This window comes from Dermacentor albipictus, chromosome 6, assembly GCF_038994185.2.
Source record: "Dermacentor albipictus isolate Rhodes 1998 colony chromosome 6, USDA_Dalb.pri_finalv2, whole genome shotgun sequence".
Classification (NCBI taxonomy): Eukaryota; Metazoa; Arthropoda; class Arachnida; order Ixodida; family Ixodidae; genus Dermacentor; species Dermacentor albipictus.
This window is the reverse complement of record NC_091826.1, coordinates 117714005-117735424: the sequence shown is the minus strand read 5'-3', so window position 1 is coordinate 117735424 and position 21420 is coordinate 117714005. Positions and strand designations below refer to the sequence as shown.

Genomic DNA, 21420 nt, shown 5'->3' with positions numbered 1-21420 from the left:
AGGAAGGAGGAGAGACTGTGGAGGAGGGCTGGCTACACAAATGGCTCTTTGGCGTCCGTTCCTGGGTTTCGCGTTGTCGTCGGCCTCATAACCAGCTCCGCCCCCCTTTCATCACCCCAGCGCTAGCAGCGACCGACTGATACCGCTTTCGTGAGTCCGCTACCGCACTCACGAAAGACGTCGTGCACTTCCTGGAACTCGCATTAACCGTCCATCGATCCACACCGATGTTAGTAGTGGGGGACTTTAATGTTGACATAAAGACAAACAGCAATTTCCTAACACTTATGCGGGAGAACATCCCGTTCCTCTCGCTCGTAACGCGTCCCACGGCTGTGACAACCTCGCGAGGCACTTGTATAGATCTCGTCTTTGAGAATCAAGCATTGGTGTACCAAGTCGAACATATATCAGTCTATTTCTCCGACCACAAAGCTTCCTTCATGACTGTCAAGAACTGTTAATGGAGTCTTTGTTAAAGGAATACGTGTGAAAAATAAAAAAAAATTCTGTGATAGCGCATACATGTGTTGCTCGATTTCTTTGCCTCAATCTATCGAAAAGGTGAAACAGCTTATTTGCTGCGCTCAAATTTCGCATTAGGAAGTAACGTAATCGTCGGTAATTTTTTTTAGAAACTGTTTGTACCGTTACTTTAAAACGTGTCCTGCACGGCACAAAGAAGCAAAGCGCTGGTACACACGTACTTAGGAGACCGCAGCATTTTGAGTTTCGTTTAGAGCGTGCGTGAAGGCATTTGGAAATAAGCGTGAACCTTCTTGTAGTTTCTAGCGCATAAATTACACAAGATTTTTGTTGTTTCTTTCGCGCTTGTCCAGTGTGGACAAAAGAAATGAAAGGTTAGTGAGCAAGTCGCACGTATGAGTTAAGAGTTCTCACAGCAAAGTGAGAGCGACTCTGATAGTAAACATCCGTGAAGTCGACGATGCTCTCAGTGGCATTAGTACGTGCGTTAATAACGGATGTAGAGTACAAACAGACTGTTCATGGCGTTTGTGCTGCGTATGATATTTCAATTATCATTTATTTAGGGTATCCATTTGTATATTAACTTTGGTCTTACAGAGCGTGACAGTCTGGCTTAGTTGAACTCAGCTGAACATGAGCGCTCGCTTTGGCGGCTCAAAATTTTGGGTCCAAATTATTGGTTCAAGCACAGCCTGGTGTATTTAAGCGGAGTTCGGGTGCTTGCGTGCCTTGTGGTGCTTTTTACCTAGAAATGACCCTTCCGTGTCAGTTTGCGAGAAGCTTGTGAAATCCTAGTCTAATCTGAAGATTGTGGGCTTCAGCAAAGGTTTAATGATTTGATGGCTGCTTTGGTGCTTTCATTAGATGGGGCAGGTGCATTGGTATGTCCACTATACCCGTTGGCTCTTGGTGCGTGCACGGCACTTTCCTGTGCCCTGTGGTCGCGTGAGTGTTTTTGTGTTCCCAGGGAGAAGATCACAACGAAGCGAATGATGGAACTCCAAGCTGCGGTGTGTCATCAGCTATCACTTCTAAATGAATCTCCGAGGTCGCGACGGAACGCCGACGCTTCGGACAACCTGACAGTCGGTCACGCTCAGGTCGAATCTCTCGGTGGTGAAGGGGTCTGTTACGTCTCAAAAGAGTGATAAGCATTCTTTGGATGCTTCCCACGAGGCAGTCCTTTCATCAGTGCGCACCCAGACGGCGACGGAGCCCTACATAGACTGTGACGCGCAAACAAAAAAGCTCACTTCGAGGCGGCCACAGCCGCCACCCTCCGTGGAAGCGATAAGTACCACGAAGACCACTCTACCTGAACCTGACAAGCGCACCGTCACGAAGTGCCACTAATTGATAAAAGGGGCTTCCGCGGAAACGGCGTAGACATCAAGTTCCTGGTTTGCCACGTCGTTGACCCGTATGCGGGCGCGATCGGAAAACATTGGAGGCGGAGTACGGCAGAACGGGGCGACGTCATGGCCGGTATTTTGCGAAAGATTCGACGACTGGGATTGGCCAAAGCACAGTGATCAAATTGGCTAGTCTAGTCATCTAGGGAAGACGACTGCTTTAAAGGCGGACACCTTTGGTGCAGAGTGTGTGTCCTGTCGTCTGCTGACATGTTCAGACATGTAGTGCTCTTACGTGGAGTGGGCTTCCAGGTCTGGAGCTAGTGTAAAAAAAAGTAAAATGAACCCCCTTTCTCTCGTTCCTACTCCAGAGCGTACTAATTGCTGTGGCTGGATGACTGATGGCCTATACACTACCCTGAGTCCCAAAAGAAGTCACGACAAGGACTGTATGACGACCACGGCGTCGTGAAGATAGAATGAGGACGATTGCATGATTGCGATGGAGTGGCGACCACGGTGTGATGACGTAGGCGTGACAACCATGGAATGACAACGACATGATGACAGGTGTGTGAAGGAGACGAAGTGACAATGAAATGAGAACCACAGGATGGCGGCATGATGACGTCGTGACGACAAAAAATGGATAGGTAAACTAGTTAGGAATACAATCTTAGAAAAACTTAGAGCGCTATAAACACACAGGGTGCAGAAAAATTTGCTGTGATTGAACGCGGTTAAACCAAGTTTGTCAAGCGGTAGCATGGTTTCGCTTGCTTTGGGAAAGGACAAAGACGCTACTCGGCGCCGTCAGCAACTACCTCATAAACAAATGCACCTCAAGACAACACATATACGCTGCTCGGCACCGTCCTGGTTCGCGCCGACAGCGTACAGTATATGGATGGATGGATGGATGGATGTTATGAGCGTTCCTTTTGGAACGGGGTGGTGGGTTGCGCCCCCAAGCTCTTTCTACTATAGTGCCTAATGTCCTGCCTAGGTAAAAAAAAGAAAGAAAAAGAAAAACAAGAACGACGAATTCTTATCACTAAATTTTCTGAACCCCTATCGTGAACTTTGCTTTTGTACGTCTCCGTTTTTTGTCGTTTCCCTACTTCCGCCCATCTTCCGATCGCCTCTTACTAATCTCTATTGCGGACATGTTTATTTTTCCCCTGCTCTCGCTGAACCCAAGGGCTTCAAGGAGTCCATTGGTGCCTAAATCGACCGCTGGGCAGATATTTTCACATTCTTATGAAACATGCTCCATCGTTTCCCTAGCTTTACCGCAGCAAGCACATGCTTCTTGTTCCTTCTTATATCTCCCAATATAGGTGCGTGTTCAAAGCACATCCCGATCTCGCTTCGAAAAGTAATGAGCTTCCCTTTGAGTTATTATAAATTGTTTCTTTCCTGATTTCATTTTTTCTTCTGAAGTAGTTACTCATGGCAGGTTTATTTTTCAAATTGTCGTCACCCATGAGATTATTTCAGTATTTCTGAATTTCCACTTGACGTTATTTGTTGCTGTGTTGCTCACATTACAGGCCGCATAATTGCTGGTAAGATTCCTAGTTATTTTCCTTTCCTCCACTGTGAATCAGTGTTTCTTCTGTAGAAATACCTCAACACTATACCATCCCATTTACTTTCTTCCATATTCCTCAGTCGTTCTTTATAATCACTTTTACTGTGCGCCTCACTTCAAAACTTGTCCTGCCCATATCACCCTGCACAGCTTAATTTGTAGTCTTCCCGTGAGCACCCGTTGCGAGGCGTCCCACTGACCTTTGGTTGGAAATGTGGTTGGTTGTATGGATGGGTGGATGGATTGATGTTATGAGCGTCCCCTTTGTACTTGGGTGCAGCCAGCGCCTCTGGTGGTGGTGGCGCGAAAGGCTGACCTCAGCAGTTCGTTACAGTTTATTCTCCAGGCTTCGTCGCCGACAGCAACTGTTCGTTTTCCCTCCACAACGCATTAGGCAAGCTAAGTACCAGTATCGTCTTGAATGAGTTCGAAGATCAGCCTGACGGAATGAGGCCTTTCCTGGGTTTGTGCCTCGAGTAGTAGAGCTATCGCTGCAGAAGGAACCCACCCACACGTGCCCTATTGGAACGTGGAAAAGAGCCCTGTGCAAAAGAAATACATTGCAGATGGATTGATAAATGTATTAGTTCGTAATGCGTTCTTAGAATAACATAGAGCGCTATAAACACACAGGACGTAGAAAACAAAAGCAACACGCACCACATGTGCACACCACCGACGACGACCGAATTACAAGAGCGTGATGACGGGAGCGAGAAAGGGACGAAACTACATCGCAATGCGACGACTCGGTGAAGATGACGGAACGATGGCGATTGTATGACACCGAAGAAATTATCACAGTAGAGCGAAGGCGATGAAATTACGACGATAGCATGGCGACGATGGCGTGTTCGTGTTGGAGCTCCCGTGCGCTTTCGTGTACATCACGTGCCCCCGAGGCCGACGCGGCTTGCAGTATATCCGGTACCCGGTTAGCACTATATCCGTACCGGTTGATCGCCCAAGACAGCAGAAACCAGCAACCGCAAAATGAGTCGAAGAGGCAAGAATAAAAAACTTCGCTTAAAAAGCGCCTAAACATATACTGCTCACCTCAGATGCTTCTTCACTGGTGACGTCAACTCCTTCGTAGGAGGCCTGACGGAGTTGAATGCAGCGCAGCAGATTGAAGTAGGTCTCATTGCTCTGGGGCGTGTACCACGTCTCCTTGCGAATGCCCAGGAGGTCGTAAACGCCCGTCACAGGGTCCAAGTGGCGTGCAACTAGCGAGGCAGTGATGGAACCCAGTGCTGCGTAGTCCACAATGGCCGAGTAGGGCAGGTCGTCGGGCACCACGAACGGGGGGAAGAGCATGGCTGGAGACACGAGCAGCTGCCGGCGCATGGTGTCCAGCACAGCGCTGGGGACCGTGTCCACGAACTGCGCCGACAAATTTCGCAAGTTCATTACTACGTATGGAGCCATAATTAAAGATTTAGCATGGGAGAAAAGCTGAGGGGTCGTCCAGAGCAACTGTGTTCTAGCCTGCTACTCAGCGTTGGGGTAGTGTGAGAAGGGGAACAAAAAGAAAAGGAGAAAGTGAAGGTGATAATTTGATAACAAAAGGCATGAACAAAGGAATGAAGAATTAACCGAAAACAGCGAATACGATGGTATATCTAGTTTAGTACCCCTAAAAAACCCACTTCCTGGCCCGACACAAAGAGTATTTTGGCCATGGACGAAAAAGATGCCAAAGATCAGGCGCATTATAACGTAGAGGTTTTTATGGTGCTGTTTAAATAAAGTGTATAACGACCTCCGGGAAAGCTGAGTGAGAAGTATCACTTGCGAAAAGACTACTGTGAAGTGTGAAAAACAGCCAGAAACACAATACGCTCACCCATGTGGTTTGCCTATGGTATTTTAGGCTCTTTTACTTGCAGTGAAGGTCAATCTCTTTGTTGGCTGTGATAAGTGACAGTGCGCCTATGGCAGAGTAAATGAACCTGTTAATATTTGTTCAAATTTGCGTTACTTTCCAGTCAACATATTACCCGCATATTATAAGCAAATTATCTGTAGATCATAGCCGGTAGGTGAGGTAACCGATCAAGGCTTTGATAAACAAGCTTGACTGGCTCAATTCTAGTCTTCAAAAAGATTTGGTCTCGTACTTTCAGTTTTCCTAGTGGCGGGCGAAAAGGAATGAAAAAGAGAAAAAAGTTTCAAATGGGAGTACCATAGGTGAAAGTGTAACTCACACCAGTCGGAAGGAAAGCTGTTTCAAGGATTAGTTTTAACGTTGTTAATTGCAAAATAGTGCTGAGATTGCGATTGGAATATGTCATTGCTTTTACATACAAAAGACACAGTTCCCCCGAAAGGCAAACCATTGATTGCGAAAGGAAACGATTAGGCAGGTATTCGAAGTATGCATAGTAGTTTTATAGGCCGTATAAAGTTGCTGTACAGTGGTTCATTTAACAAACATGAAATACACGCATGCAGGTTTGTTTATCGAGCGTTAGGCACCGAGCGTGTGGGCTCTGTACTCGAGTGAGGCGTTGACGATGCGCCTGAAGTACACGCCTGCCATCTTCCCTACAACTGCTCTCCGGAGAAAAGAGCGCCATCGTGGCGGCAAAGGAAGGAAGGAAGGAAAAAAACTTTATTTAAGGCCAACACTAAGGCCCAGTAAAGTAGAGCGCCTGCCCCGCTAAGGCTCGTTGTTCATCCTCCGAGTCCGAGTGAAGCCAAGCACTCCAGGAAGGAGGGTAAGGGTAAGGAAAATGAGGAGAGGTAATGGCAGTGTTACATGAGTACAGAATGTGTTCTGCACCTGCCCTTATCTCCGGACAGTTGGGGCAGTGAGCTGTGCTACGCCAACCGAAGTTGTAGAGCATTAGTGGCGTGAGAAGAGTGTTCGTTTGAACTTTACGAAGGACATGTGCTTGTTCCGTGTTGAGTGAGTAGTGAGGGTGGGGCAAAATAGTACCGTTTTCCTTGATGTTCTTGTAGTGTTCAGCTATTTGCGCTTTGTACGTGGCAGCGTCTTCCACTGTCGTTGGATTTGGCCAGGGAATCGAGGGCGCCCGGAGATTAATTTCGCGGGCACGTTGATGAACCAACTCATTTCCCTCGATCCCAGCATTACCAGGCACCCAACGCAGGGTGATTGTAATGTTCGGTTTGCGGTTACAGGATTCTGTTAAGATGTCATGTAGGTGTGTTTCTAACAGTCGTTGTTGTATGTTGCGAATGGCTTTGCTGGAGTCGGTATAAAGGTGGATGTTACTGGAGTGGTGCTTAGTGAGTAGAGAGGCTTCTTGTATGGCATATATTATCGCATGAGTCATTGATTTTGCTCGAGGCCGATCGTTGCACGTTCGGTGTAGCGCTTGCCGAAGTCGACGGCTGTGACAGCGGTGTGTTAGGTAGCATGTCTTGTTGCTTCTTCTGGGGCTGTTGCGTCTGCGTTGTTTGCTGTTGCTGTCCGTGCGATAATAATGCAGGGTATTCGCGATGGTAAACAGTTGAGGTTGCGGTGTTGGGAGCGCTGGAACCAAGTGTAGGCTGTTGCTCGTTGCGCAGTTTGATGCGTTGTAAGTAGGCTCGTTCTGTCTTGTTATGGTCTTTTTGCCTTTTAATTTGGCAGCTGGGGTCCTTGGTTCTATGATCGCCACCACAGTGCAGGGGCAGGAGAGAAAGCATTGGTGTTCCTCTCCTGCCTTCTTGAGTTGTCTCATGCAGTCAGGACATCTGAAAATAGTTGATTTGGTGGGGCAGTTGTCAGCACGATGATCATACATCAGGCATAAGGAACAGAACTCTGCTTTGGGGTGGTATGGCAAACATCGGAACATAGCTCGATGATAAGAGGACTTTCCTGGGGACAATGCTTCCTTGAAATGTAATAATAGCAGTCTCTGAACGGCCCATCATCCGGGAGGCTAGTATGGTGGGTCCAAAAGTATCCAAGTTCTGCATCAGGTGCTCCGAAGATGTGCCGGCGTCAACTCCATGGATAACCCCTCTGCAGGAGTTGGCCGGCGCGGTTATGTATGCTGTGACAGTGTGCGCGGTTAGTGCAAGTGCGAGTTGAGACATGGCAGCGATTTTCTCCGCTGCTATTGATCGCGAACTTGGGGTCTTGATAACGATTATATTGCTTCATGGCATAATATGCAGTGAGGGATCCAGGGCTTCGTGTGGGCTGAGGGGGGTTTGTTGCCGCACGGCCTGTGAGATGTGGTGCAATTTTTGCTGAGGAAGGCGCACATCACTCTGAGGTCGAATTACGACTGTGTGGAGCGCAGCAGGGCGCAGGGGGGCGGTAAGATTCTTCTTCTTGTATTGAACTGTTGTCCAGCCGTCTTCGGCAGGGTTCTCGGTTTGCTGAGTGTCTATTACATTGGCTGGCTCGGTTGCGGCGGCAGGAGTAAGGTCCATTATAAGTGAGCGAGGCGCCTCCGATTGCACGTTGGCGTCTACGGCACCCGACACCTCGTGGCACACAACCGTGCGCGGTGGCGCGAGGCTGGCGTCGACGGGAGTGGGGGTAGGCTCCAGGATTGCGTCTCAGCTCCGGCGTTAGGCGTAGCGACGTGGTCGGATAAAAAAACCCTCGTAAAATCCAAAAGATGGGCTCACTTGTGGAGGGCAGGACATCCAGCCGTTCCTTGAGCGAAGCCGTGTCCGAGGATAATGTCGTCGATAGGCCGCTAGCACGAAAAAACGATGAAACGCATGAGATTGTCGGAGCTCGATGCGAAGGCGTCTTGACTGGTCGACGCCACCTAGCGTCTCCTGGCGGCGTAGATGACCGGGTCGTAGTACAGTTTGAGTCGCTGCATATGGACCGTCTCCCGTGCGCGCCGCCTTAACTCAGCCGATGGCGTGAGTGACTCGACGAGGTAATTGACAGGGGATGGCTGTTGCACCGACACGATACTTGGTGGTGCTTGGTGAGGAGTTTAGAGCGAAAACCGGGAGTGATCGAAGGTATCCAGAGCCAGACTAAAGAGTCCGATTGGCCTGCGCAGCGGGGCCGGTCATCATCGCGACGAAACTTTTGCTGCCACTGGTCTTCAGTCGTAAATAGCGGGCGAGCTGGCGGCATTCCTCGGCGTGTCTGGAAGGTTCCGAAGGCGGTGTGCAATCAGATGGGTTAGGTCGGTAAGGGAGAATCGGGTCGAGTGTACATGAAGGTTCACGGCCATGTACGAGGACGAATGGGAACATCCCGTCGTGACCTGTGAGGCAGTGCTGTAGGCTTAGGTCACATATGCTAAAACGAGGTCGTGCTGGGTGTGGTCGGACGCAATGTAGATAGGGAACACGTCGTCCAAAGTGCGACTGAATCGCTCAGTCACGCCGTTAGTCTGTAGATGATAAGAAGCAACGGTGCGATGGACAGTGCGGTGTGCAGTAACGAGCGCGTTAACTACCTCCGAAAGGAAGACGCGTGCTTTGTCACTCCCGGGGCGCACCATGGCCAAATAAGAAGTGTTGCATGATGAAGGACGCAGCGTTGCGGGCTGCGGTGGTTGGTAGGGCAGCTGTTTCGGCATAACGCGTCAGGTCTTGGACGGCAACAATAATCCAGCGATTTCCAGCAGATGTGCAATGTAGAGGGCCGCAGTGGTCGATGCCGAGCGGTCGAATGGTCGAGATGGGCTCCAAATTTGCCGCAAGGGACCACAAACATGGTTAGCACGAAACTTGCGGCGTTGGCATGCTGAGCATGAGCGAATGTATTCCTGAAGAAAAGTAAATCCCACGCGAATAAAAGAGCAAGAGGAGCCTGGTGTAAGTTTTGAAGAGGCCTGCGTGGGCGCATTGTGGGTCTGCATGGAAACCGGAGCATACGTTTGCGCGGATATGGCGAGGGGAGACGAGAAACCACTTGCGACCGTTTGAAGCGTATATGCGGCGATAGAGCAGCCCATCCCGTACCGCAAAGTGAGAAGCTTGACGGCGAACAGCACGCGAAGGGAGAGTCGCTGGCGAGTCAGAAAAGCAGTCGAGAAGAGCTGCAATCCACGGATCTTTGCACTGCTCCGTAGCCACATCGACCAGCACTAGTGACGAAAACACTAAGTTTATGACGGAAAAGCAAGTCGTGTCGCTCGGTGTGGCCAAGCGAAAGAAAGCGTCGGCGTCCGTGTGTATACGGCTAGGCGGATAGACAACGCGCATGTCGAAGTCCTGTAACCGGAGGGCCCAGTGGGCAAGGCGGCCTGATGGGTCTTTCAATGTGGACAGCCAAAATAGAGCGTGATAGCAGGTAACGACATTGACGAGACGGCTGTACAAGTATGGTGGAGATGTTACAATAGCCCCAATAATACTAATCAATTCTTTTTTGGGACGGAGTAATTAGATTCCGACTAGGCTAGTGTCCTGCTCGCGTAGCCTACTACACATTAGCCATAACCATTTTTACGTGGAGCGAGCACAGCCCCAAGTCCGACACCACTGGCGTCCGCGTGGACTTCTGTGACAGCCAAGGGATGGAAATGGCGCAGTACAGGCGGCGATGTGAATAGACGATGCAATGTTGGAAACGCGGCGTCCCAAGCTGGGGATTAGGTTGAAAGGCCAGTGTCACCTCGCAAGAGTTGGTCCAATGGAGCAATGATATTAGCAAAATTCCTGATGAAACGACGAAAGTATGAATAGAGCCCGATGAAGCTTCGGAGTTCCCTGAGGGACGTCGGTTTCGGGAAATTGGTCGAGGCGCGAAGTTTCAAAGCGTCGGGTAAAATTCCATCTTTAGAAATCACGTGTCCTAGTACCGGTGATTGCTGGCTCCAAGGCAACATTTCTTCATATTGAGTTGGAGGCCTGCGTTACTTGAGCATTGCAAGACCTGCTCGAGAGGGCACAGATGAGTGGCGAAGTCAGGAGAAAAGACGACCACGTCATCAAGGTAACAAAAACGCGTCTTCTATTTTATCCCATGTAGAAGATTGTGCAGCATCCGCGCAATAGTAGCCGGAGCATTGCGAAGGTAAAACGGCATAACGTTAAATTCATATCGGCCGTCTGGCGTTACAAAAGCAGTTGGGCGATCGGCCGGAGCCGTGGGCACTTGCCAACAGCCGGAACGTAAGCCGAGTGAGGAAGAGTACTGCATGCCTTGAAAAAACTCGAAGCGTCGTCAATACGCGGCAAAGGATACACGTCTCTACACGCTATCTTGTTAAGACGGCAATAGTCTATGCAAAACCAAATGGATCCACTTTTTTTCTTTGCAAGAACTACAGGGGACGCGCAGGCATTGTTAAAAGGTTGAAGAACTCCGCGCTGAAGCATATCGCTGTCTTGGTCTTCAACAACACGGCGCTCCGTGGGTGATACGCGAGGAGGTCGCTGACGCAGCGGAGCGTTGGTGCCCGTATCGATCTTGTGATAGACTGTCGATATGCAGCCCAATGTTGCTGCTTGGCAGTCGAATGTAGAAGCGTGCTTGCGAATAAGGTTGAGGAGCTTGGAACGTTGACTAGGGCTCAGGAGGATATCCGCATGACTGTCGGAGATGATTTGCGCAGACAGGGAGCAAGCAGGGCAACAAGCTAGTATGCTGATCTCGGAGCAGGTGGCATCGAGAGGTGCTTCGAAGATGGTCACCGAGTCGATAGGCTCAAGACGTCGAAGGCGCTATACACGAAGCAAAGTGAGAGGCGAGGCACAACCGTTGGAGACGAGCATATGAGTGAAGCTTCCGTTGACAGTGGTAACAGCGAAGGGTAGAGAACATAGTCGATGATCAAAAATATGCGATGGCGTAGAAAGAACAATGACATCAGTGACACAGTTGCAGTAGGTAGTCGCAGTCCCAGATGAGTACGGAGGTATCGTAGTGTCATCAGAAACGAGCACTTTTTCAATAGAATCACCAGGATAATCTAATTGGGCGTTAAGAAGAGGTGCAAATTCGACTTCGGGGAGAGAACAGTCAATAATTGCCTTGTGTTCGGAAGCGAAGTCCCACCCTAAGATGATTTCGTATGAACATGCAGACAACAACAAATTCGAGTGTGCACAAAGTCCTCGAATGGTTATCGGGCAGTTCATGCAGCAACAGGGGTAATGTGCTGTGCTCTTGTGCGGAGCGCTAGCACAGACAAGGGGGTCATTACTTTTTTGAGCGAGCAACAACATATTTTGGTCATTATAGAAACGGCGGCTTCTGTTTAGACTTGTGCAAGTGCGAGAATTGCGTGTACACATACTTTGACAACGTTCATCGCGTAATGGCGAGGCCATGTGCAGTTCGACACGGACGGAGTTCTTGCCTCAGGAACTACGGTGACTGTAGTTTTCCTGCTACTCGGTTGGACTGGGACGACGACACATCGGACAAAGCGAACGGCTTCGTGGATATGGCGAGCACCGATCATGGCCAGAAGAATTGGCGGCGCGTGGGTAAGTCGGGTGTCATTCAAGAGGCGACGAGAAGAACGGAACTGGAGGGGTGTAGGATGGTGCAGGTTGGTAAGCTCCGGAAGCCGTGAGCGACATCTAGCGACGTCTACAGGAGCGTGCCAACTGACCAGGGATGCCACAATAGAAGCATATAGGGCGATTGTCGCTAGTGCGCCATGGTCCATTGCTGGCTGCTAACCTGGTGGGAAATGCGGGAGAGAGTCGACGTGGTGGTACAGCGGGCAGTGGTAGCAAGAACGTCGGCGCCAGGGGCCGCGGTAGAACTTCGGCGTAGGTTATAGATGCAGACACCGGTGGCGGTGCACGCGGGAACGGAAGCGCCTCAGATACTTGCTCCTGTATTATTTGTCGCAGGCTTGCAGTCAAGGATGACGTGGAGCTTGGAATGGCAGTACGCACACAGCTGCCGAGCGACTTCGGCATGAATGAACTCCTTATACTCAAAAAGCTGGGCGCCGTGGTCGGGAATTCCGGTTATGCTCGAAACAGAGGCATCGTGTGTGGAAGAAAGCCAAGTCAGGAGACGTTGCCTACAGAGTTCCTCGTAACTATGACGATGGTCAACGACTTAGACCACTGTTTGAGGGTTTTTTGATAAATTCAAAGGCGTCGTCTTCGCCCTTCAAGACGTGACGGATCTTACTGGATTCTTTCATTGCTGCCTTGACGCGCTTACACAGGTCGACAACGCCTTCTATGTAGCTGATGAAGCTCTCACCCGGCCGTCGGGAACGGCCGTGCAAGCGCTCTTCGGCACGAAGTTTTCTCACCACGGGGCGACCGAAAACATGTGTGAAGCTCGTCTTGAAGTCCGACCAGGTGCGAAGGTCACATTCCTGGTTACGGAACCACATGTTCGCGACGCCCGTGAGGTAGAAGACCGTGTTGTTCAACTTATGAGTATCGTCCCATTTGTTGTGGGCACTCACGCTTCACGTAGGATGAGAGCCAATTGTCGACGTCGTTTTCGTCGAACCCACTGAAAATCGCTAGATCCCGCTGACACAGCGAGCTGGAACATAGAATGATGGGCGAAGCCGGCGGGGGTGTTTGGCTTGCGTCGTCAGGCATTATGCGCGGCGACTTCTGACTGCTGAGTTCCTGGGTTGGGAAAAACCTAGCAACCTCCGCCAAATATGTAACGCGGTTTCATTAACAAGCAAGATCGATACGGAGGGAGGTCTGTTGATCTAGCGTCAGGCACCGAGCGCGCGAGTTCTATCCTCGAGGGAGGCGTTGGCGATGTGCCTGAAGTACAAGCCTGTCGTCTCCGCTAAATTCTATGCATTCGCTTACTAGCTAAATTAAGAAGCGTGGTGTCACGAACACACAGGCAAACATGAACACATCTCGCTTAATGATCGCAGACACTCGCAGTCAAGATGCTGGCTTGAGGAAGAGCGGCAGCAGCAGCGAGCGAAAGGAATTTTGTGCTGCTTCTCACTTAAACGATAACCAAGCAGCGAGAACGCAGCGCACACAAACTGTCAGTCCTCGTAGCATCTAGACTTTGTACCCATTGCTAATCGCTTTCCCCACCGAAGTATTACGCCCCCACGGTGCCTGCGCGCGGTAGAGGATAGCGCGTTACCTTCTCGCCTTCTTTTGCGCGCGCGAAATCGAGCCAGCATGCTGGGCTCACCCTCGCATGCTCTCATTAACGCCCCCAGCATAAGATGAGCGGCCACGATGTTGGGGCACTTGAACTTTACATGGAACATAACGGCAACGACAACGACGGAAATGCACCAGCAATGTCCATATAGTTACTATCACAATAAAGCTTGTTGCGCTTACGAATGTAAGGAGTGGAGGCATAAGAACACAGGGTATCATCCAAGCTGGCGCGAAGCGTTGAAAAATTTGTTTGGGCAAGCAGTGTTCTTCAAACCTTTTCGCTAGCAGGGCAAGGTTAAGTGATAGATCCTGCGCGGGCGTTGTACACAGCAGAAAAAAAAAGAAAGCATACGCGCCCTGCTGCTAGGGCAAGTGTCCGCGAGATTCAGACGCCTATTGTGGTTACTTACGGCAATAAGCGAGTCATTGCCCCACTGGGAAAGATATAGGCATTTTGAAGCTGCGAAACTGCGACTTTCCGCGACAGCAATGTTTTCAGTAATAACGATGGCCTGGCCTTCTCCTAACAAAAACATCTGGTTCAAGGCAGAAAGTGATGCCAAAATGATTTAGATAAGTGCCAATCTACTTAACACAATGCCAGCAGTGCACTCAGATATACAAGGTCCGAATTACACTTACCCTTGGTATCACGAAATTGTGCAGTGTAATTACTTTGTTTATTGACATTTGACAACGAAGGTCTAGATACGTACTTTTGATAACGTCTTTTACGCAAAGAAAACCCACATACAAACAATAATGCATAGAAATGCCCTACATGAAGCATATGTACCGGGGCTAAGCCTCTGGCACGAAATTTGAGGGGATATGAATGTTCCTTTTTCCTTAAGATGATGTATATCTTCCGACCCAGTAATTAATATTGCGTTCATAAAATGGGTAATTGATCAGTCAGAATGGTAGCACAGCCTTCACTCCCACTTTAAGATGGGTCGCATAATGCGGACGTGGTGAGAGTAGTTTTCAATCACGGTTTACGCTTTTGAAGAAGATGACAGTTCGAGAACCCTATTTCGAGGTGGAAACTAGCACTGTTACACTGGCGTGATCGTGTAGTTAGTATATATACCGTCTTCCAGCCAATTTTATCTGTTTAGCTGTTAAAAGGAAACAAAAAGACCAGATGTATGATAGGATTATAAGACGTAATCCGAACGTACAGCTTGTTTGTTTAGCCTTTATTTCCTATTAGCAGCTTGGCTGTTATCGCTCGGCCCGCTGCCATATTAAAACTATGGGCGTGGCGGAGTAGGAAGACACACACACACACACACACACACACACACACACACACACACACACACACACACACACACACACACACACACACACACACACACACACACACACACACACACACACACACACACACACACACACACGAGCGCGCACGCACGCACATACGCGCACGCACACAAATTGCACCAAGCCTTTTGTTAAATGGATTTGCCGACTGCTAGCAAGAACGACAGCCGTTTCGGAGACCCGGCGAGGTGCGGAAGGAAAATCCACGCTTTTAAATCTTACCGCGTCTGGCTCGAACGTATCCATAGAAGGGGTCCCGCTGTTTTCCGCGAGTTCGCGCGCGCGCGCCATCATCTCCGCGGCGCGATTCTCCAGTATCCAGGCGGCGAATGACATGGACTCGGGCAGTGGCTTCGCGTGCTTATAGCGCCTCTGCACGGCCTCGTGCTTCGAGAACGCGGACGGAGGCCCTAGCACGATGCGGAGCTGGTAGAGCCTCCTCTCGGCGCGCTGCCGCGTCTCGTCATCCATCCACGAGTACTGGTCCATCGCAGAGTCCAGGATGGAGGTCATGGTGGCGTCTAGTGCGGGGTACCTGCGCCAATGGTGACCGAATGAGAAAATGTTAGTTTGTGCGCGAACTGCGGTATTGCGGATTACGGTGTAATGGTGGACGTAAACGTGAGATGGTGATGATTTATTCGCATCCACTTTCAAACGTTGCGTTGACAGTCACCTAGACTATAACCTAGACTCCCCTAGACAGCCGATTCCGTGCAACGCATGGGTGGTTGCGCGACGCTTTTAAGAAGGCACCGTCGCGTGCTCTTTAAGATAGAGCCCTTTGTTCAAAGCATCTAAATACAATAAGCGCTTCACGGCTTCGCTCCACATTATCTGGTTTTCCCGCATCTTTCTTTTTTTTTTCGCGTCTCGTCAGTAATAACAACCTAATGTTTATCGTATCTTCTGAATAGTAGACGAGGCGATGAACTTGAAACGAGCCGCCGTAGTTGCTTAGGGGCTATGGTGTTGGGCTGGGCTATGGGAGCCCGGCCACGGCGGCCGTATTTCGATTGGGGCGAAATGCGAAAACACCCCTGTACTTCGATTAAAGTGCACGTAAAACTCCAATGTTTTAGTATGCACAGCTACATTTCAGTTGACCCATGTCCAAATTACAAGTTGCCAGGCCTCTCAAATTTAAGTTGGCCCACCGCATATTTCAATTTGACCCACCCTCAAATTTCAGTTGGCTTGCCGCTACTATAAGCTTCCCCGTGCACTTTCTAAGGAGCCCTATTTATCCATGTCGCTATCCTCCTTATATTAACGCGATAGCGTTAAGGAGCTCGTGTCGCAGAAAAGCCGGTGTCGTCGGCGTCGGGTGTCGGCGTCCGCGGCGTTGACCGTGAGCGATAAATCACGGCAGGCACTTCATAAATAAAAAGCAACTTCCAAGATGGGCTGGGTGGGAATCGAACCAGGGTCTCCGGAGTGTGAGACGGAGACGCTACCACTCAGCCACGAGTTTGCTGCTTCCAAGCGGTACAAACGCGCCTCTAGTGAATGCGGTGTTGCCTTCGAAACGAGCCGTTGAAAGTTATACTGCAGTGTATATCGGTAATTATGAACATGTAACTTACAGAAGTCGCAATTACACGAGTAGCGAAGTGCGTTTCCGCTGCATTTCTTCTGCGCTTTCCGCACACGCAGAGCCATCTTGCGGAAACACAGAAGACCCCCTCCTCTCCATGTAGGGCGCTGCCTCGACAGATGGCGCGCCACGCGCGCATTGGAGCTGTGGAAGGACCGGTGCGAGGGGGGTCGTTGCCCGGACTCTCTCTCCCCTGGCAACGCTTCGCCTTGCTCCCTCCGCAGAATCAAGCGGCCTTCCTTTCTTTAGATCACTATCTGTCTATCGCTCTGCCCGTGCCGATCACGACGTTTGGCTGGCGTGCATCATTTCCCCCTCCGAGATACCGAGTTCTTTGGTTCGTTCCGCTTGCTGAGGCGCACGTTTCGTTGCTGCGCCGAACGCCGCGTTGCTCGACCATATGGCTCGACGCTCACCGCGTCCGATGCGGGGCGCCTCGTAAGTGATGGCTGCCCTGTAGCCCATTGTCTTACACCCCTTGGCGGGTCGATGGGAACGCTGTCGCGTTCCACTCTTGAAGGCGAAGCTTAAGCGTCCTCCAATTTTTGTCACTGGTATAAACATTACACGATGTATTTACACGATGCGTATATATACAGCAGCACAAAACCTCGAGAGGCTGTTGCCACTTCGTCGTCTTTACCGTCGACGACTTTGTCCTCTTTTCCACCGCAACAGAAACCCCGGCAGAAAAAGCACCGGTGGTTCAGACGGGGCCGTCGGTAAGGGCTTAAGTACGGCTTCAGCCGAGAGACGTGCGCGACGTCAGGTGATGTGGAACCGGATGGCATTACGGAGGTCTCGGGGATTATCTCGCAAGTGACATTGACCACTTGACGTAGAACGCGGTAAGGGCCTTTGTAGCCCGGGAGGAGTTTCTCGGAGAGCCCCACTCGGCGGCAAGGGGACAAAAGTAGCACAAGAGAGCCTGGTGAAAAATATGCGTCACAATGGCGGCGATTGTAGGCGTGTCGTTGAGATTCCTGTGATGATCACACGACGGACGGCTCCGCGCAAATCTGTGCCGCGGACGTTTATTCCGCCACCCGTCCGGCTGCGAAGCGCATCCAGACGACGGACGGACTGAGCAGACGACCGCGAAGGAAAAGTAAATGTGGCGGCACCGCCCGAAGCGACTGCCGTCCGCCTCAAACCTGTCAAGTCGTCGTCGTCCACTGTGTGGCCCGTAACTTTCAAACTGAGGATTGTATTTGGCTTAAATTTGTGTCCAAAAGCTTCGACAGCAATGTATTCGTGATGAGTGGGTACCGTTTCCGAAAGCAATACTCAGATTCTCGGTGTGTAGGCTTAGAGTGGCTGTATTGGCTGAACATGGCCTCGAAGATGTTGCGGCGACCCGGGCGGATCTCAGCAGCCGTAAGTTAACATGATCGCTTGTTTCTACTCTCTCTAGATGGCGCCATCGGTGTAACGAACACTTTGTCATAGGTGTTTTTCACCCTGAATGAAAATGGAGATCGAAAGGAAACGACGGTTGGTCGCAATGACTGTTGTTTTGTCCGAATTAGACACGAATGGTGTCAGCAGCGATGAAGCTGTTTCAGAAAGATCCCAAAGCCGCGCTTGTTGCCAGACTGTAGAGCATGCTAGGCTAAATCCGCAGCATTCGACCCCCAAAATCCGGATGCGAAAAATAGCTCGGCATTTTCCGTCCGTGGGGGTCGCGGACCACGCGCGGACGGCACAAATCCGTGACGCGTAGTCACGTGATGCGCCGTCCGTCGCGAAAAAGACGGATTTCGTCCGTCGTGTGGATCCACCATAACAGACGAGCACGGGTAAGCTGGCGCGCATGGTCAGCGTGGGCGATGGCGTCGCGGACATACTCGGTCCTCGGATCCTGTATCAAGGGGAGGGAGCGTCCAATGGTAATACTGGGTCACGACCGAAGGGTACGTAAAAGGGGGAATACCCAGCCGTATCGTGGCGTGATGAATTATAGGCGAACGTGACGTAGGGCAGCGCCACATCCCAGTCCTTGCGGTCGGGTGAAACGTATTTCGATGGCATGTCAGTAATAGTCCGATTAAGTCGCTCAGTAAGGCCGTTGGTCTGGGGATGATAGGAGGTGGCCAGTTTGTGCTTGGTAGAACATGATCGTAGGATATCGGCAATGACTTGGGAGAGGAAAGTGCGGCCGCGGTCAGTAAGGAGCAGTCGCGGGGCGCCATGTACTAAAATAATATCCCGGAGTAGGAAATCTGCGACGTCGGTTGCGCAGCTCGTGGGAAGTGCCCGAGTGATGGCATAGCGCGTCGCGTAATCAGTAGCTGCAGCAATCCCCCTCTTGCCGGAGCTGGACTCGGGGAAAGGGCCAAGGAGATCCAAACCCACGCGAAAGAGCGGCTCAGGTGGAATGTCGATCGGCTGTAAGTACCCGGCAGGAAGCGTTGCTGGCTTTTTTCGATGTTGACAGGACTTGCAAGCAGCTACATAGTGCAGTACGGAACGTGCGAGGCCAGGCCAGTAGATGCGGCGGCGCACGCGGTCGTAAGTGCGAGCAAAACCAAGGTGTCCGGCAGCTGGGGCGTCATGAAGCTCCTGAAGTACGGTTGAGCGGAGGTGTTGGGGAACGACAAGGAGAAGGGGAGGACCGTCAGGATGAAAACTGCGTCGGTTCAATATCCCGTCGTGGAGAACGAACCATCGTAACGATGGATCAGTAGGAGCAGATTCCATTCGGTCAACGAGGGTCCTCAAAGTAGTGTCATGGCGTTGCTCGTTGGCCATGTCCAAAATCTGGGAAATGGAAAGAACACTTGCGGAAGCGTCCATGTCAGCGTTGGCGGGCGTGTGTACAGGGTAACGGGACAAACAGTCGGCGTCCTTGTGTATGCGACCAGACCTATACACCACCGAATAGGAATACTCTTGCAGCCGCAAAGCCCATCGTCCAAGCCTCCCTGTGGGATCCTTTAAGGACGAAAGCCAACAGAGGGCGTGGTGGTCCGTTACAATAAAAAAGGGCCTGCCGTATAAATAGGGGCGAAATTTCGCCGCTGCCCACACAACGGCCGAACATTCGCGCTCGGTAATAGAGTAGTTCCGCTCCGCAGGTGACAAAAAACGGCTAACGTACGCGATGACACGTTCATGGCCGTATTGAACTTGTTCCAACACTGCACCGATTCCGTGGCCACTGGCATCGGTGCGCGCCTCTGTTGGGGCTGAAGTATCGAAATGTCCTAGAATCGGTGGGGTGGTGAGCATGGTCGTAAGGCGAGAAAAGGCGGTGGCCTAAAAGGACTCCCATGAAAATGGCACACTTTTCTTCAGGAGATCTGTGAGAGGGCGTGCTATCGTGGCAAAATCTTTAACAAAGCGGCGGAAGTAAGAGCAAAGGCCCACAAAACTTCGGACATCTTTTGCGGACCATGGGACAGGGAGCTTTTTCACGGCGCGAACTTTATCTGGGTCCGGTTGGATGCCAGTCGCATTGACGACATGTCCGAGAACAGTAATCTCGCGGTGGCCGAAGTTACATTTCTTGTAGTTGTAGACCGGTCTCGCGAAAGATGGCAAGTACGGCTGAAAGGCGCTCAATGTGTGTGCTGAATGAGGGCAAGAACACAATAACATCATCTAGGTAGCACAGACAAGTCGACCACTTGAATCCTTGGAGTAATGTGTCCATCATACGCTCTAAGGTAGCCGGAGCGTTGCATAGCCCAAAAGGCATAACTTTGAATTGGTAAAGACCATCAGGCGTTATAAAGGCGGTCTTTTCATGATCTAGATCATCGAAAGCGATTTGGCAATATCCGGACCGCAGGTCGATGGATGAAAAATACTGTGCCCCGTATAGGCAATCGAGGGCGTCATCAATACGAGGTAGCGGGTAGACGTCCTTCTTCGTTATGCGGTTGAGGTGGTGGTAATCGACGCAGAATCTCTATGAACCGTCCTTCTTTTTGACCAGCACGACAAGGGATGCCCAGGGACTTGACGATGGCTCAATGATGCCTTTCGCTAGCATCTTGTCAATTTCGGTTTTGATGACGTGACGTTCCGAAGCTGGCACTCGGTAGCGTCGCCGATGGATGGGTGGATTATCGCTTGTATGTATACGATGTTGGCAAGTGACGTCTGGCCTAAGGGTCGGTCAAATATAATAAAGGTTCAGGTCCAATGTATCCTTGTAGGAAAGCAATAGACTGCAGAGCTGTTCAGGCCCTGCAGGAGTGAGATCCGGGGCGATGATTTTCCTAATGTCGTTGTCAGTACGTTTAGCAGACCGGTAAGGCTCACAGGCAGCATCGACGGCGAAGGTCTCAACGCAACTAACTTCGAAAGGAGTGATTGTAGCCAGAGTGATATCTTTCGGCAGAATTTGCTTAGCGAGCCCTCAATTCACCACAGGGAGATACGTGCGATTGTGTGTGACCCTCACTATTGTATGCGGAACGGTAACGTTGTGGGTGAGAACAATGGAAGTTATGGGAGCGGAGTTGTAATCACCATCGGGAACTGGCGTAGAAGGCGACATTTCGATGTATGTGAAGACTTGTGGTGGAACGTGAACAAAATCAGTCGGTCTTAGGCGAATTTCGTGTGGTGTCGGAGGAATGGCCAGCAGAGGCAGGTCAAGACGCACAATACTTGAGGAACAATCGATGAGCGCTGAATGGGCGGAGAGGAAGTCTAGGCCTAGTATGAGGTCATGGGGGCATTGGTAAAGCACAGTGAAAAGGACGACAGTATGGCGGACGGAAATGCTCACACGTACAGTACACATTTCGACCACAGTCACCGTGCTACCATCGGCGATTCGTACGAACCGAGTAACGGCAAGCGTAACAATTTTATTTAAACGGCAGCGTAGGTGGCTGGTCATAATCGTTATGTGTGCTCCGGTGCCTATGAGTGCTGTGACGGGTGTGCCATAAACTTGGACGTCAAGAAGGTTATTTCTCGTAAACAGCGTCAAAGGACAACTTTGCGGTGAATGCGACATTGCAACACCACCTCGAGGTGCCGCATTGCCTAGTTTTCCCGCTGGGACGGTCCTGGGTAGGTCCGCGACG

General features: G+C 50.7%; 1 protein-coding gene across 2 annotated transcripts in view; it reads right to left on the bottom strand.

Moving 5' to 3' along the window:
• The window catches only part of LOC135916261 (endothelin-converting enzyme-like 1), a 92304-nt gene that overhangs the window by 16219 nt on the left and 54665 nt on the right, over positions 1-21420 (bottom strand). For both annotated transcript variants that reach the window (XM_065449584.2, XM_065449585.2), the window contains exons 7-8: positions 15001-15313; positions 4492-4818 (exon numbers count right to left, since the gene is read on the bottom strand). In XM_065449584.2, the coding sequence (XP_065305656.1) occupies positions 4492-4818; positions 15001-15313 (640 nt within the window). The remainder of the gene's footprint in view (positions 1-4491; positions 4819-15000; positions 15314-21420) is intronic.